At 34.6% G+C, this 14,805-nt stretch overlaps 1 protein-coding gene across 18 annotated transcripts in view; it reads left to right on the top strand.

Annotated features, from left to right (window-relative positions):
- The window catches only part of MBNL1 (muscleblind like splicing regulator 1), a 170,510-nt gene extending 156,063 nt beyond the window's left edge, over positions 1–14,447 (top strand). For 8 of the 18 annotated variants that reach the window (XM_087725355.1, XM_087725359.1, XM_087725360.1 and 5 more), the window contains 5 exons: positions 327–480; positions 3,739–3,774; positions 4,537–4,631; positions 9,033–9,107; positions 10,765–14,447. In XM_087725355.1, coding sequence (XP_087581481.1) covers positions 327–480; positions 3,739–3,774; positions 4,537–4,631; positions 9,033–9,089 — 342 coding nt within the window. In that variant the 3' untranslated portion in view covers positions 9,090–9,107; positions 10,765–14,447. The remainder of the gene's footprint in view (positions 1–326; positions 481–3,738; positions 3,775–4,536; positions 4,632–9,032; positions 9,108–10,764) is intronic. The other 10 variants (XM_087725357.1, XM_087725361.1, XM_087725367.1 and 7 more) reach the window with 3 other exon arrangements.
- Positions 14,448–14,805: the final 358 nt, after the last annotated feature.

The following is a 14,805-nucleotide window of genomic DNA, read 5'->3' as shown; positions in this document are numbered from 1 at the left end:
TTCTTTTTCCCTATTTCTTTCTTTCTTTTTCTTTCTCACTTTTATTCTTTTTTCTTCTTCTTTCTCTTATTTCTTTCTTTGTGTCTCTTTCTCATTTTATTCTTTCTCTTTCTTCCTTGCTTTTTTCTTTCTATTTCTTTTTCTCCCATTTCTTTCTCTTTCTCATTTTTATTCTTTCACTTTCTTTCTTGCTTTTTCTATTTCTTTCTTTCTCTCCTTCCTTCCTTCCTTCCTTTCTTTTTCTCATTTTTATTCCTCTTTTCCTTCTTTCCTACCTTCCTTCTCTTTCTTCTTAACTGGGCTATGTTATCCTCATCTATCAATAGGGGATTCCTCAAGCTGTACTCCCCCCATTACCAAAGAGGCCTGCGCTTGAAAAAACCAATGGTGCCACTGCAGTCTTTAATGCTGGTATTTTCCAATACCAGCAAGCTCTTGCAAACATGCAGTTGCAACAGCATACAGCCTTCCTCCCACCAGGTACGTGGCATTTCCCATATCCTTTGAAAAAGACCCAAATGAGGTCACTAGAATAATTTCCCATGGGTTAGCTAGGTTCAAGGTCTGAGGCTTTTCATTGTTAAGTATGATAAAAAGAAGGCATGGGAAGGGCAACATCCATGGATGCCCAAAGAGACAATCTTGCTGCTAAACTGCAAATTCTGCATATGTTCTCTTGGAAGCAAGGTGTTGGGTGCTTTTCAGCATAATCTGAAAATCTGCATCTCTGAAGTGTGCAATCATGTTTCAAAACAGCATTTGAAATCTTTTTCTCTCCTCTCTAATCCTTCATTTTACACCTCTTATGTTGTTTTATATATACATATATATTTAACTGATGTAAGACCCCTTTGCTCAAGTGAGTTTAACATGAATAGCGCAGGGAGAATAATATTTTCCATATGCTGAATTGTGCTAGAAAAATATTTAGTCGTGAAATATTGTTATGTTATTATTTATTTTTCTTTACTGGCTATTATTCAAACTTTTGTCTTCAACTAAAATGCAAGATAAGGTTTGGAATAATAAATTAGTTTTACATCTTTTGAAATCAGGGTAAACATTGTAGTGATGGCCTTTCATTTTTCAGTGACTAATCAACAAAGGGGTCCTACACAAATATCTGTTTCATTCCTGCAAGTTAAAGCACAACAGATTTTCATTGCTACCTTATGTTCATTTGCTAAACATTCTATGCAAAAGTGTGTGTTGGTTTCAGACATGAAGAAGGAGGATAGCTGAAATTTAAAACTGAAAATATGTTAGTTTTGTAGTTTGAACATGATAGTCAACTAAAATATCATTATATTCCTGCCTGGGTACCATAATTAGATTATGGATTATGAATAATAATAACAATAACAAAAGTAGCAGTAACAAAAAAAACAGTTACACCTCTGTCCCAAGAATTTAATTAATTAATGCATCTTATTTTAATTTTAAAAAATAATTTAATTTCCACTTTGAATATCATGATTCAATTTAGTCTAGCAACACTTAAATGTTAGATAAGTAGGAAAGGTTATATCAGTTGACAATGTTCAAATAGTCATCACAACCATAATTTTTAATATCTATTTCACTGAATTTTCTTATGTGTATAAGAATCCTAGACGGATTGGAGGGAATCTACAAAAAATAAATAGCATTTTATCTAATTGATTTTATTTTCAGGAATTTTTTTTTTAATATGACTGCTTCCAGATGTGTTAAGAGTACAACATGAACAATTCTGAGCCACTATTGCTCTGAAAATTTTGGGAATTAAATCCTAATATATCTGGGAACAATCAGAATGGGGGGGGGGAAGTAACTAATGCTTTGATCAGATATTTCCTTGTAATAGTAGGAGTCATTTAAATATACTAAATAGTTAATTTCCAAGTGAAGCACAATCCAACTATGTTACTTATTGATTTATGAATTTCTAGACTATGTATCTCCAAAATGATTCTGGGTAGCTTCACAAGAACAAACCATTGTTAAAAGACATTATAACAATTACCTCATTGCCCACAAATCAAAGAGCCCTGTCCAAGCACTCTGACCCAAAGCCTGGAGGAATAAGAACAACAGTTTTTTAAAGTCCATGAAGCAGGGAAGGTGGCAGCCATATTAATCTCCATGGGGATGCTCTTCTGAATAATAGACGGTGACAGATGAAGCCTTCTTCCTGAGTCCTGTTAGATGCCATCACTTAGCCGATGGGACTCAAAGCAAAGCAGAACACACAGGATGGTCCAAAGCTGTAGGAGCCATACAATCCTGCATTGCTTTCCCTAGACCATTAAAGGCAATCAGCACTTTAATTTTCTCTCAGAAGCCAGCTGGAAAATGTTGCAGTTCACATAGCGAGGATAATGCATGGGAATAACAAACTGCTTCATTGTGGACCAAATACAGCTTCTGAGTGGTCTTCAAGAGCAACATCTGGAAAATGTTACAGTAGAGATGACCTGAGAGATAGTGAAGCCATGAATGACCTAAGGAAAATTGATGTCAGCTTTAATAGGTAGCCCAAAATGGAAATACAACCAGATGAGCTTATTTTACTCTATTATGAAGCTACATTAACAGAATTTTGAAAGTCTGAAAGTACAAATCTCATTTACAGCCTGAGAAACAAGGAAAGGTCTCTTCTGAGCCTCTTGCCCTACTCACTATCCAGCTGCTGTCTCTTACCTGAGTGTTCCCTTAGTAGCACTTACTGACCCATTCTCCCAAGGTCTTTCATGCATAGCATTACAAAAGAAGACCTCTTAAGCTTGACACACACATTGAACATGTTGCATGCAATTACCTTTCTGGCCATGGCTGATCAGCAGGACCTGGGAGTTCAGGAAATTTCCAGATAGTATTCCAGCCTCAAATGGGCCATTACAACCCCATTCAGGGTCAGAGGTAAAAAGTTCCCTAGAATTGGAAGGAGAAACCTTCTTCCCGCATAATCACTTAATCTTTCTAGAGTTAAATCTGAGACTATTCCTTTTTATCCAGACCCAAACAATTCTGAGGCACTGGGAACAAGATCTTGATAGCTGTTAGTTGTTTAGGAAACAAGATACACAACTCTTACCATTAACATATTAAGTATGTGCGTCCTTGAACTGTCTCATTTAGATATTACACAGGAAGAGTGAAAACACCAAGCCCTTGAGGCACCCTGCAAATCAGAGCCGGACATTCATTCACATAATGCTAAGTTATGGTTTAATGTTATGTATTAAGCACCCTTCAAACACAGTAACAGCAATATATCTAGATTTACCCAGCCTCCTGAAGCTTAAACATCTGCCAGTTAGAAAGCAAAGCTTATTGTAGCACTAGCACAGTGTTGCTTCTTCCTGCATTCACGTTAGTCATGAATTAACATATAAAAAGCACCTGTAAATCAAACTTAATATAAAACAATATATAGTAAAGGTCAAAATTGGACAACTGAAGCCTCTCCTTATGTTATTAGAACCTACTTTTAACTTAGTAGTTTGTTTTAATCAAAATACCAACACACAGTTCAGTCTGCTTTCTCCTTGCCCTGCTCATGTAAGTCTAGTTCTAATTACCACCACCTTGCTGTTTGATTTGATTGTGCTATTGGTTACATGCCACTGTTTTCCCATAATAACCAATTTTTCCTTCTTTGTTCAAATGAGATTTTCCTAATTACACGTGTGATGGGTTGTTTTAATTCTTTTCCCTTTGCAAATCCACCTTCCTGTTGCAATGCATGATGGGCAGGCTCAATATTGTGCATGACACCCGCTACAAGTGTTGGTAGGTGCCAGCTTTGTTTCTTGATTATCTTAAACCTGTTTAGCAGCTCACAGACTTTCAAAATCCACTGCTAGGTTTTAACTTAGAGTTACTGTGCAAAATCATTTTTCTTCCCTTGCACTAACACTTGTCAATTAAATGCATTTGCTTTATTTAATTGACACAATTTACCTAGAAGCCATTTACTTCCTACCATTATCAAGTTGTTCTATGCCCCATTTTCCCTGTCCCTTTTATCAGTTCTGGTGGATTTTGACTGGACTTTGAGTTCCAGTGTTTTATAAAATTATTTTGTGTTTAAAACAGAAAAGGCCAGTTACACATTTTATGCAAGAAATGCAGACTTAGAGTTTTATTTCAGCATATCCTAATAATATCAGAAGTTAAAATGGGAGGATTGGGAATATGGTTATCCTAAGATTTTCAAACTATTAATGAGAGTCCTATTTGTAGTTTCTTGGGTCTAAAATGAAATAGTTAAACTTTATTGTATTGACTTTGGTAATTCAGTGGTAATAAGCATTTTTCCCTTCCCTTTTCTCCTTTCCTTTTGTCTTTTATCTTTGTCCCCACCCCGCTCTCTGGAATGTTGCCCCGCTTTGCGCTGTGGTTGCATGTCCTTTTCGCTGGTGGCGGTATCTCGCCCCATGGCTATTCTGCTGATATAAATACCATACTTGACCATTTTACCACCTCTTGCCATGGTTTCCCATACTGCTACACTCTTCTGTATGTTTGCTTATATGGTTTTCCTTCCAAAAGTTCCCATGGTGCACGGCGCTACGCCCGCCACTGTGTCTGCAGCAACAACATCTGCCACAAGCGTCCCCTTCGCTGCAACTGCCACAGCCAACCAGGTTTGCTAATTTACAGCTTTGTTTCTTAAACATAACTCAGAATCGGTGCTTTTAAGGAGCATGGGGATTTCTTTTATTATTTTTGGTTTTTTGGTTGTGGTTTTTGTTTTGTTTTGTTTTGGTTGTTTTGTTTATTGGTTTATACTTCTTGTTGGCCTACACATTCTCTTTAGATCTGCAGCATAGCTTAATTGGGCTTCTGTCCCCACTCTCCAATAAGACTTTCCTGAATTGATCAACATATGATGAATCATTTGCCTTTGTCCCCCATGTCCACGTTTACTGTTACAAGAACCGATGTATAGAAAAAAAAAATGAAGATATAAGATCACAATCACTTTTTTCCTATGTAGAATGTAAACTTTTTGCAAACCAAGGCAACATCAAATCTAGGAATAGAAAACTAGGGAAAACTCAAAGAGTAGGCAGACCAGGACAAAAAAATTGACACAGCCAAAAAAAAAAACAACTAAATTTGGTTTAATTTAATAGCGATTTAATTTAAATAGCTATATACACACACATTTACATGCATACATAGTCATACACATATGCATGTATCCATTATGTATATACACTTTATTTTGCACTAAAATTATATTTCAGTGGCAAGTTTTGGAGGAACTTGAGAATTCTGTTCTAGAGCCAACAGTAAAACAAGCTTGATATAGCACAAAGTACCACAGGATGTTCTAAGTTCATTTATGCTGTATACGTAAGCTACAAATGCTAACTCTTTAAAGTAGGCCAGTATTATTTTCTGCAAAATGATGGCCAAAGGAGAAAGGCCCTGGCTTGGCTGAGGTCTTCAGAGAAACACATGTCAAGAAAGTAAATAAATATTGAGAACACTCTTCCGACATGCTGTTATCGAGATTGCATAAATGCTGGGTGGTGATGATAGAGTTGTTGAACTAAACTTGAAAGCTAAGGAAATATGGAAATTAAGTTTTGGAAATCTGAATGTTGCTATTGACTTAGTAGGCCAGGTCTCAAAGTTACAACTCTTCCATTGTAAGCTTCCAGAGCATTAAAGTTAATATACAAAATTGTTGAACTTGGGGAGCTAAAATGATATTCTACTTTATGAAGAACACCAAGTACAAGAAATCAATATCTGAATGAGTAAGAATCTCTAATCATCCTACTGTTGACCTAATGCCCAGCACCCCAATCATTTTCATGCTGGCTACAGCTGCTGGCAGTTGTATTTCAGTAGTATTTTCAGAATTCTGCTGGAAAATAGGAAAGATAATCCACAAGCAAGTAAAAGTATGCCCAACAGCAACCCAACTTGGCCAGATTGCCTGTTATGATCTTATTACACATTTTTGCTTATGTCACAGGATAGCTTACAGCTGATTCTCTAAGTTTGTTGCCACAATCTGGCACCATAAGATGTTCTGGAACATCCACACTGAGCAGGAATTTGGGGAACTGATTAATTGGATATAAATAGTCCTCGACTTACAGCCACAACTGGAGCTGGAATTTCCATCACAAGTCTTTGTGGTCACAAGTCCAATTGAATCCTATATACACAATTTTTTATAGCAGTTGTTAAGTGAATTCAGCTTTCCCTTTGAGCGTTTTTTTTTCTGGAAATCAGCAAAAGTTGCAAATAGTGATCACATGACCTCAAGACACAGCCAGATGTCAATACAAGCCACGTGCCAAGCACCCAAATAGTGAGTGTCAAAGAATCACAGTTTTGTCTTGATGGCTAAACAACTGATGGAGAGCAACCATCAGATTGTCATGTTTTCATATATAAAGACAACTGTAGATATATCCACTTTCTATTTTTGGTAAGTCAAGATAACCATTTCCCATTATGGACAGATCACGATAACCACATTTTCACATTAATGGTGATTGTACATAATGCCAATAACAAACGGTAAAGGTAAAAGCACATTTCAGATATGCCATATCTTTGAATAGTAATAGTTAAAAACATACGTACTATCTTCTTTATAGTATAGCAATTTGATGTTTAATTTACAACAGAGAAAAGTGTTACTAACATAGTATACCAAGGAGTCCTGGTTACAATGGTGGGATTCAGTCAGTTCGCACCTATTCGGAAAAACCAGTTGTTAATTTTCTAAGCAGTTTGGAGAACCAGTTATTGGAAAAATATTTTGTTTCTTTTCCACTTTACAAGGCTAATCCTGTAAAGGAAGGCAGGAAGGAAAAATTCTGGTGTTGTTTCTAGTCTAATCTTTATTGCCCTGCTTTAGAAACTGCCTCTCTGGTTAACCCTTATTACATTGTAACAGCTAAGGCGAAATGCCCATCGACTTGAATGATGTTGAGTTGGCGACGCCCATACTGTCACATGACCACTGAGTGATGCCTACCCAGCTGGTCATTAGGGCAGAGAACCAGTTGTTAAATTATTTGAATCCCACCACTGCCTGGATTTATTCATTAGGCATTAATAATGAAAAGTTTAGTCATCAGACATGTTATTTTTCATAGAGGAAGGGAGAAAAGGATGGAGAAAAATTCCTCTTTCTCTTTCCCCCATCTCTTGATGTAGCTGATTGTGAATATTTTTTTCTATATTTTTAGAAGGCTTCTCCTGTACAGATTCTGGAGGTTTTGTTTTTGTTGTACAATTTGATCATTTCATGCCTATTTCTCTGGATCCTCATAATGCGCTATAGTCAAGTTTTGTAACCTATTCTTTGTATATACATATATAAGCAATATATGTATATAATACATGAGCAATGCTGACATGATGCAATGCCACCAAATGCAATGTTCATGCATGCATAAGTACTTGAGACTTGGGCCCCTTCCTCTTTACTGACTGGTGCTGAAGCTCCTTGGTATGTTTTGACAGCACTACTCTTGAAGCTTCTAGACAGCTGGATCCAACATCTCTTTCTGCTGCAGTAGCAAACCAATGGTATGAGAAGCTTCATTACACTTGGGACACATTTATGTGCAAAAAGAGAATTTGGAAATGCATAGATTAGTCTTCCCCAATCTGGGACCTGTCATATTTTTGAGATTCCTATTCTTCTACTTGCTGGGGAACACCCAGCGCATCTGGACAATATTGGAGCCAAATTGGAAAAGGCTACTATTGAATATAGTTAAAGAATATTAGGGATTGTGTAGAAAAATAAATCGGTCTGATTTAGAAGAGTTTGTTTACTTTTGGAACTTCTGTGCTCTAGTAATGGAAGCCAACAGTAAGTAAGTAAACTAAGTAGTAGAAGCTGGTCTGAGCCTCTCTTTTTATGAATGTACTGTTTTTTTTACCCTATCTGTTTTACATTTAACTTTTTCATGCAAATGCTTGTGAACTATTATCCGCTTAAGCAACTGAGGGTTTACATGTATTTCTATATTCAGGGATTAGAGTGAATATTATAATACTTCTTATCAGACTGTGCCCAAAAGTTGTTGAGATAATTTTAGAATTAACTTAAACCACCAATTAGATTAATAAAGTAAAAATGTTTAGTAATTATAGAGCAATCAAGAAAAATCCTTCTGTAACAGCACTTAAAGAGTAGCATCAATTATATTAGTCTCCATAATGGAAGTTCTAAATTTCATCCCACTCTACTGCCAACAAACATTTTTAACAATAAAAATTGCTTTATTTGGTAGTTGTATATAATCGAGAGCTGACTAAATGGATCTGTTATGAAAGTACTTTGTGCAGGAGGCAACATTTTGCCTTGCTAATTCCCTTTGATTGATTTTGAGGGGAATCTGTTATAAACAGTAGATATTCTTTCTCCAATTTCAGTGGAGTGTGAGGATTATATTGCAAATCTTTTCATTGTAAAACCGCATGAACAAACATTTCAAATCCATAGACAACAAAAAGAAGAAACTAAATGGATAACTTATGCAACAACAGAAAATGTTCTTATGAATAGCTAAGTGTTTAGATTTTCTAACCATCCCGTAAGAAAAATTTGTAAAAAGCAATGTAGTTCAAGGTCCCAGTGCTGCATTCTTGTGAGCCCATCACTTGAATTTCAGTTCTTTTTTAAACAGTCAATGACATCAGTTACTGTTATAATTATAATAATAATCTTAATTTTTCAATGAGTATGAAAAATGCACAGCCTGATTGTTTGCTTCTGTAGCCAATTGTTAAAATCAGAAAATTAAAACAACCCTAGTTCATACAATCTCTGTGTAGGCCAACAAAAAGGGTGCTTGAAATGACTGGACTGCATGAATGTTTAACTGTAAATGTATCTTTCTTTTAAACAGCCAATAATGGCTGATATCCTACTTAACTGAATGTACTCATTTAAATTGCTACTTAGGTTTCTGTTAACATAAATTACATAATTCAGAACTCTGCAGTTTTTCATTTGACGTCCTATTATATTATATCAATTAAAGTTTATATTTTAATAGATTCCCATAATATCTGCCGAACATCTGACTAGCCACAAGTATGTTACACAGATGTAGACACTTAATCATCAAACAGTAAGTATCTTAAGTGCATATTACTGTACTTTGATACATTTGAGAGGATTTGAATTCTATTGTCCTTGTACATGATTGTCAGTGATTGTGTATGTACCTTTCTGTTTCTGTAAAATTGGTTGCCTGTTGTATTACACTTGTCTTTTATATTTTCTGTATAAAAGAAGATTCAGATTGAGCTCAATGATACAAAAACACTTGAAACTAATTAATGTTAACAGTTGATATTTCAGAAAATATAGGAGGTTAAATTGATATTCCCTGACATTGTTTTATACACTTACTCAAACATCAATACATCTGCATTCAAGTGACAAAACAAATATATCTACATATGAGTTTAGCCCTCATTTTTTTATGGACAGTTTTATACAAAATGAAGGAAATATATCCCTGATTGTCCATGCAATCTGAAGGGAGAACACTATGGTATGTGTTGATTGAAGAATCTAAAAAGAGCATTAGACAAATCTAGTGAGATTTTTGCTATTTATTCCTGCTGGTTACAAAAATCATGTGATCCTCAATAATATTTGCTAGCCAGCAACACAAAATAGATTTTTTATTCATGTCCTGCTTATAATGCAGGAAGGATCTGATCAGGAGGGCTCTTTTATGTTCTGAAAAACATGCTATCATGTGATGCCTATTTTTTAAAATTTTTTATTATTAGTTGGCCCAATATCCAGAGTACATGAATAAGCACTCTGAAAGATTTTTTTAAAGACTCGATATAAAATGTTAACATGTGGATAAAGGACATACCATAATAACCCGTGGTTGGGTCATTCATGTATATAGTCGGCCATTGGGCCACCTAACCCCATTACGTTTTAATAGAAAAATATGAAGAAATGGCATTCGTTTTGTAATGAGAACATTACGCATATGCTGCTGCAGTTGCAGCTACAAATAATATAAAGTTCATATTTCACTGCCAATTTAGTTTTATCTGGGGGAAATAATCATAAACTCCTTCCTATTCAGAAGGTTATTTTAAATTAATTTGATTATGTGCCTTGACGTTTAGCAACTACATAAAAAGACTTCTCTAGAATTATCTGTGTTCTCCTGACCCTTCAGGTCTTTCAATATTCTCCCCTATATTTATTTTATTTATTTATTTTATTTTATTTGTCAACAAGTACAAGGAAACAAGTATGAAAACACATGAAAATGGCACAAATAAATGGATATAAATAAGCAAAACATAGTTATAAAGACATAAAAAGAGTATATATAAGTGGGACAATAGGACAGGGAGGTAGGCACTCTGGTGCGCTTATGCTCCCTTATGGACCTCTTAAGAAATGCGTAAGGTCAGCTTAAGGTATAAGGGATTAGAGGAACTAACAACAGGATCAGGTAGGGTGTTCCACACATTTACTACTCTATTGCTGAAATAGTTTTTCCTGCAATCAAGATTAGAACGGATTACATTAATTGAGTCTATCCATCTTGCTGATGGCCTTCTTCTCTTTCTTCTATCTTTCCCAGTATTCTCAATGGGATGTGGTCTTCACAAAGAGATTCTAAATATATGTTTATTTAAATAATTGGCTTTTGACTGAATATTTCTGTTAGATTGAATTGTTAATATTTTAATGTAATACTTGTTTAAGATTTTTTTTAAAAAAAAGTCTCCTTGTTTTTCTAGATCATATGACGGAGAAGAGGACAGCGTGGTTGAGTGAAGAATCAGGACAGGTCATTAGCCATAATGTATATACCGTAAAATAACAGCACCCAAATTTCCTCAGCAGTAAGACATCCACATATTGCATGTTAACAAGATGAAATGACAACTTGGAAATTCACTGCACACTGTTGCCTATATACTTTGTACATTGAATAGATATTTGTGCTGGGGTGATCATATTGTCTAACGCAGCCTTCCCTAACTTGGTGCCCTCCAGTTGCGTTGATCTATAAATCTGGATTGCATCCTGGAAGTTGTAGACCCAAGAAAGCTAAAGGGCATCACGTTGGAGAATGTTAGTCTAAAGACTACAGCATTGTCCATCTTTTCTAGCACACAAGTATGCAATGCATACCCAGCTGACGTATGCATTGGTAGACTCTTTTCCTACATAATCATGTACATCATTTTGAAAAGACAGACTGTGATGTAGCCATAGATCTATAATGTATTGGTACGTCTGTAGACCAAGATATAATTTTTAAAGTAAGTTTATTATCTCAAGGTTTACAAATAACAAAAAGGTGCACCTTGTATTTAAAATTGCCATTATAGAAGAGACCGTGCATGCACAGTATAATTTTTTCCTTTTTTGTTTTAAGAGTAATATTTTTAAATGTAATAGATTGTAAGAAGTGGTAAAAGAGGTATCTGACAGAGATGAATGTGCCAAGTAAAAAACCACAACTGTGTATATTTTTAAAGCACATCAATGGCTTTAAGTACCGTGTTGTTAAAGATTTTCATGAAGTGCCATAGACTGTAATCAAAGTAGAGTATTATTTCTTCAGTGTTACTTTAAGAGCCACATTTTTGCTTGTTTTGCTAGTAGGTAATCAGTCAAAGGGCACCCTTCCGTTTCAAACCAAAGCTGTCTCAGAAATGGCCACCTCAGTTAAAAATAGACAGCACATTTTTTTTGTTTTTCTTATTTTTTTAAAAGCAAAAACAAGAATAGATATATGGGTCATTCCTACACATACTGGATATATAAAGCTATAAATTATTATAAACCATTGTAGTTGTAATAGTTTTGCAAAGTATACTGTATAACAAACAATATTTTAAAAAAGGGAAGAGCCATTTCTGAGACAATATTAGAAAAAGTCTAAATAATTTTATTTTGCTTCAATTTTATAACCTCTGTCAAAAGTCCAGGAGACTCTAAATGTGTTGAAGGAGATGGGTTTTGCTTTTCTGATCCAATGCATCACTTCAAAGTCACACACTTAAAAAAATAGTGACTCTAAATCATGGGAAAAGCACTGACATCAGATGCCTGATTAAAAAGAAAACCAAAATAATCAACAATCAATGAAAATGTTAATTAGAGTAGGCGCTGGGTGGGTTAACTATCGGGTGAGTTTTATATGTGATTTCTTCTGTTGAGATTTAACTGCTTTATAGCCTTAGAAAGCCTTTACAAAATGAAACAAAAAATAGATGTGCATTCAAGTTTTTAAGATGGATTCATCCAAAGGAAATCCTTTGTGTGGTTTGGATGTTGCAGTTAGTAAAGGATATATTTTGCTCTGTTAAGCAAAGCTCGAGGTGGGGGCCAGGTTTCTGGTAGCGTCGCGTAGAATGGGAGAGGTGAGGGTTCGGTTCTAGAATTCTCCATACTTCCAAGTTTACTTGCAAGTTTTTATGCTTGAGAGATGCTTTCTAGTTAAAAAAAAAAAGAATGATGTGTTGATTTTACTGATTGTACTGTACATCTATTAAAGCCTTAGATTATTACATTACGGGTTAAAACCCATACCAATGTAATTTCAATCGTGTTAAGAAAGTATAGGTGACTTCACATGTTATTGTAGTTTACTTACATTTAGAGAATATGACTTATTTTTCCTTGTTAAAATGGTAGTTTTTATTTCGTACATTTATTAGATCATCTTCATTTTCTATTACCAGATGAATGCCATTTAAGTTTATAGAATTTTGTTTTATTAGATTTTACTGATGAATTTTTTTCAAAATATGAAAAAGAATTAAAAATATTTTTTCTTCATAGCATATGCAGTTTTGAATTTACATGTAGTGTCATGAATATTCGTATTCTTGTTAACTAAATGATTTATATTTTACTGATTTAATATTACAATGTAAGAATATCAGTCATTGTTAGTTCTTGTCTAGTTTTCATTAAAAGAACAAAGATCTTTTATATGGATATCTTATATAATCATTGTTAAGTAAGAAGTTAAGTTGTTGCTATTGAAATGATCCTGGCAGACAACTGAGTAATATTTTGATGATTTATTTTGTTTGTAATTAATTATAAAAGAAAAAATCTAGTTCTTAGATATTAGAATAAAATTTATTTTCTACTGTATCCATTTCAAATGTTAAAATATTGTTTAAATATTTTTTGAAATCCCTGAATATCAGGCCTTCTTATAAATAAGCTGCATAATCAGTAGATCAAGGGACTTTTTTGTTGATAATCCAAATACTCAAAAAGTTTACGTATAACAAGAATTATAATAAGTGTGAGTGCTTGTGCATACTCTTGAGGGATGATTATGCTGCAATTTAGCATGTGGGAAAGTATAGAGAGAAGGTTGACCTTTTGCACTTCTGTATATAGTCAAATAAAAAAAATAAAGAGAGAAACCTGTATAATAGTAAGATCTTATTTTGAATAAAAATGTCTATAAATACAAGGAGTTTTGTTAAGGCTTATAAAAATGACAGGCTGAACAAAATTGCTTGCAAAAAAGTGGCACAGAATTAGCACTCCATACCCCTTTGAAAAAGTGGCTTTGCTTTATGTGAACAGCTTCTAGTTTGCCAGGATTCTTTCAGCTGGAAAGATTGGCCATCCTTCTCATGACTAACAAAAGCTGCACTGGTCTAAATCTGCCTGAAGATAATTTCTGATGAGACAAGAAAAATAAAAATTATTTTTTTAAAAATGAAATTTCAGAAAAACAGGTACTTCCAACCATTAAAGGTAAATCATGGATCTAATATGTCTTACATTACTCAAAACAACTACTGCATGTTTCAAGTATCAAGGAGAGAGAGAGAGAGAGAAAAAGAAAATATAAATAGATATAAAATATATATTCTATTCAAACCAGTTTCTGAAAAATTTCAGTAGTTTTATTATTCACACACTAGCGCAAACACACACATACACAGGGAAAGTGATATTGACTTTCACATGCACACTAAAGAAGTTTGAAAATGTCAACAGGCAAACCAAAACAAAACCATCATAGCTGTAGTTGTTACGTAATTATTTTTATTGCTGTAGTGATCCGGTTCTTTTAGCAGGTGAAAAAAAAAACCACCCTTTCAAATTTACCATTTTTAACCTAAAGCACTTGACAAACCATGTACTACATGAAGCCAAAGTGAGGGGGGAGGGAACCAATGATTGGATCTATTCTGTCTCATAATTCATATTGATGAATTAGTACATGTTGCACTTCCTTGCAACCCTATAACTTTCATCTGCTGAAAGGACAGGTGTGCTTGGTTTTTACTATTATGTAATCACAGACTTAAATTTGCTTGGTAGTTGCTCCAACTTATGTACTCTGTCCTGGGCTGCAATTTGTTTTTATGCTTATTTTATTATTACTGCTATAGCTGTATGAAAAAAAAAATAAAGTTAAATTGCCCTAATAAAATTTCTTTTAATTATCTTTCTTTCTCTTTCCAAGTTTGGGAGAAGAGGGTTTCATTGTTGTCATTCTCATTTGTGGTTGGGACAAGGGAGGGCACAATCTCTACTGGTACAGCTCATTGTCTAAAGACTGACATCTAGTTTATGGAATAAGGTAAAGGTTCCCCTCGCACATATGTGCTAGTCATTCCCAACTTTAGGGGGCAGTGCTCATCTCCATTTCAAAGCTGAAGAGCCAGCACTGTCCGAAGACGTCTCCGTGGTCATGTGGCCAGCATGACTAAACACTGAAGGCGCACAGAACGCTGTTATCTTCCCACCAAAGGTGGTTCCTATTTTTTCTACTTGCATTTTTACATGCT

The sequence above is a fragment of the Thamnophis sirtalis genome, unplaced genomic scaffold (genome assembly GCF_051295495.1).
Source record: "Thamnophis sirtalis isolate CommonGarterSnake01/CBP01778 unplaced genomic scaffold, rThaSir2_p1.2 scaffold_11, whole genome shotgun sequence".
Classification (NCBI taxonomy): Eukaryota; Metazoa; Chordata; class Lepidosauria; order Squamata; family Natricidae; genus Thamnophis; species Thamnophis sirtalis.
The sequence above is the reverse complement of the archived record's forward strand: the minus strand, read 5'-3'. Positions and strand labels throughout refer to the sequence as shown.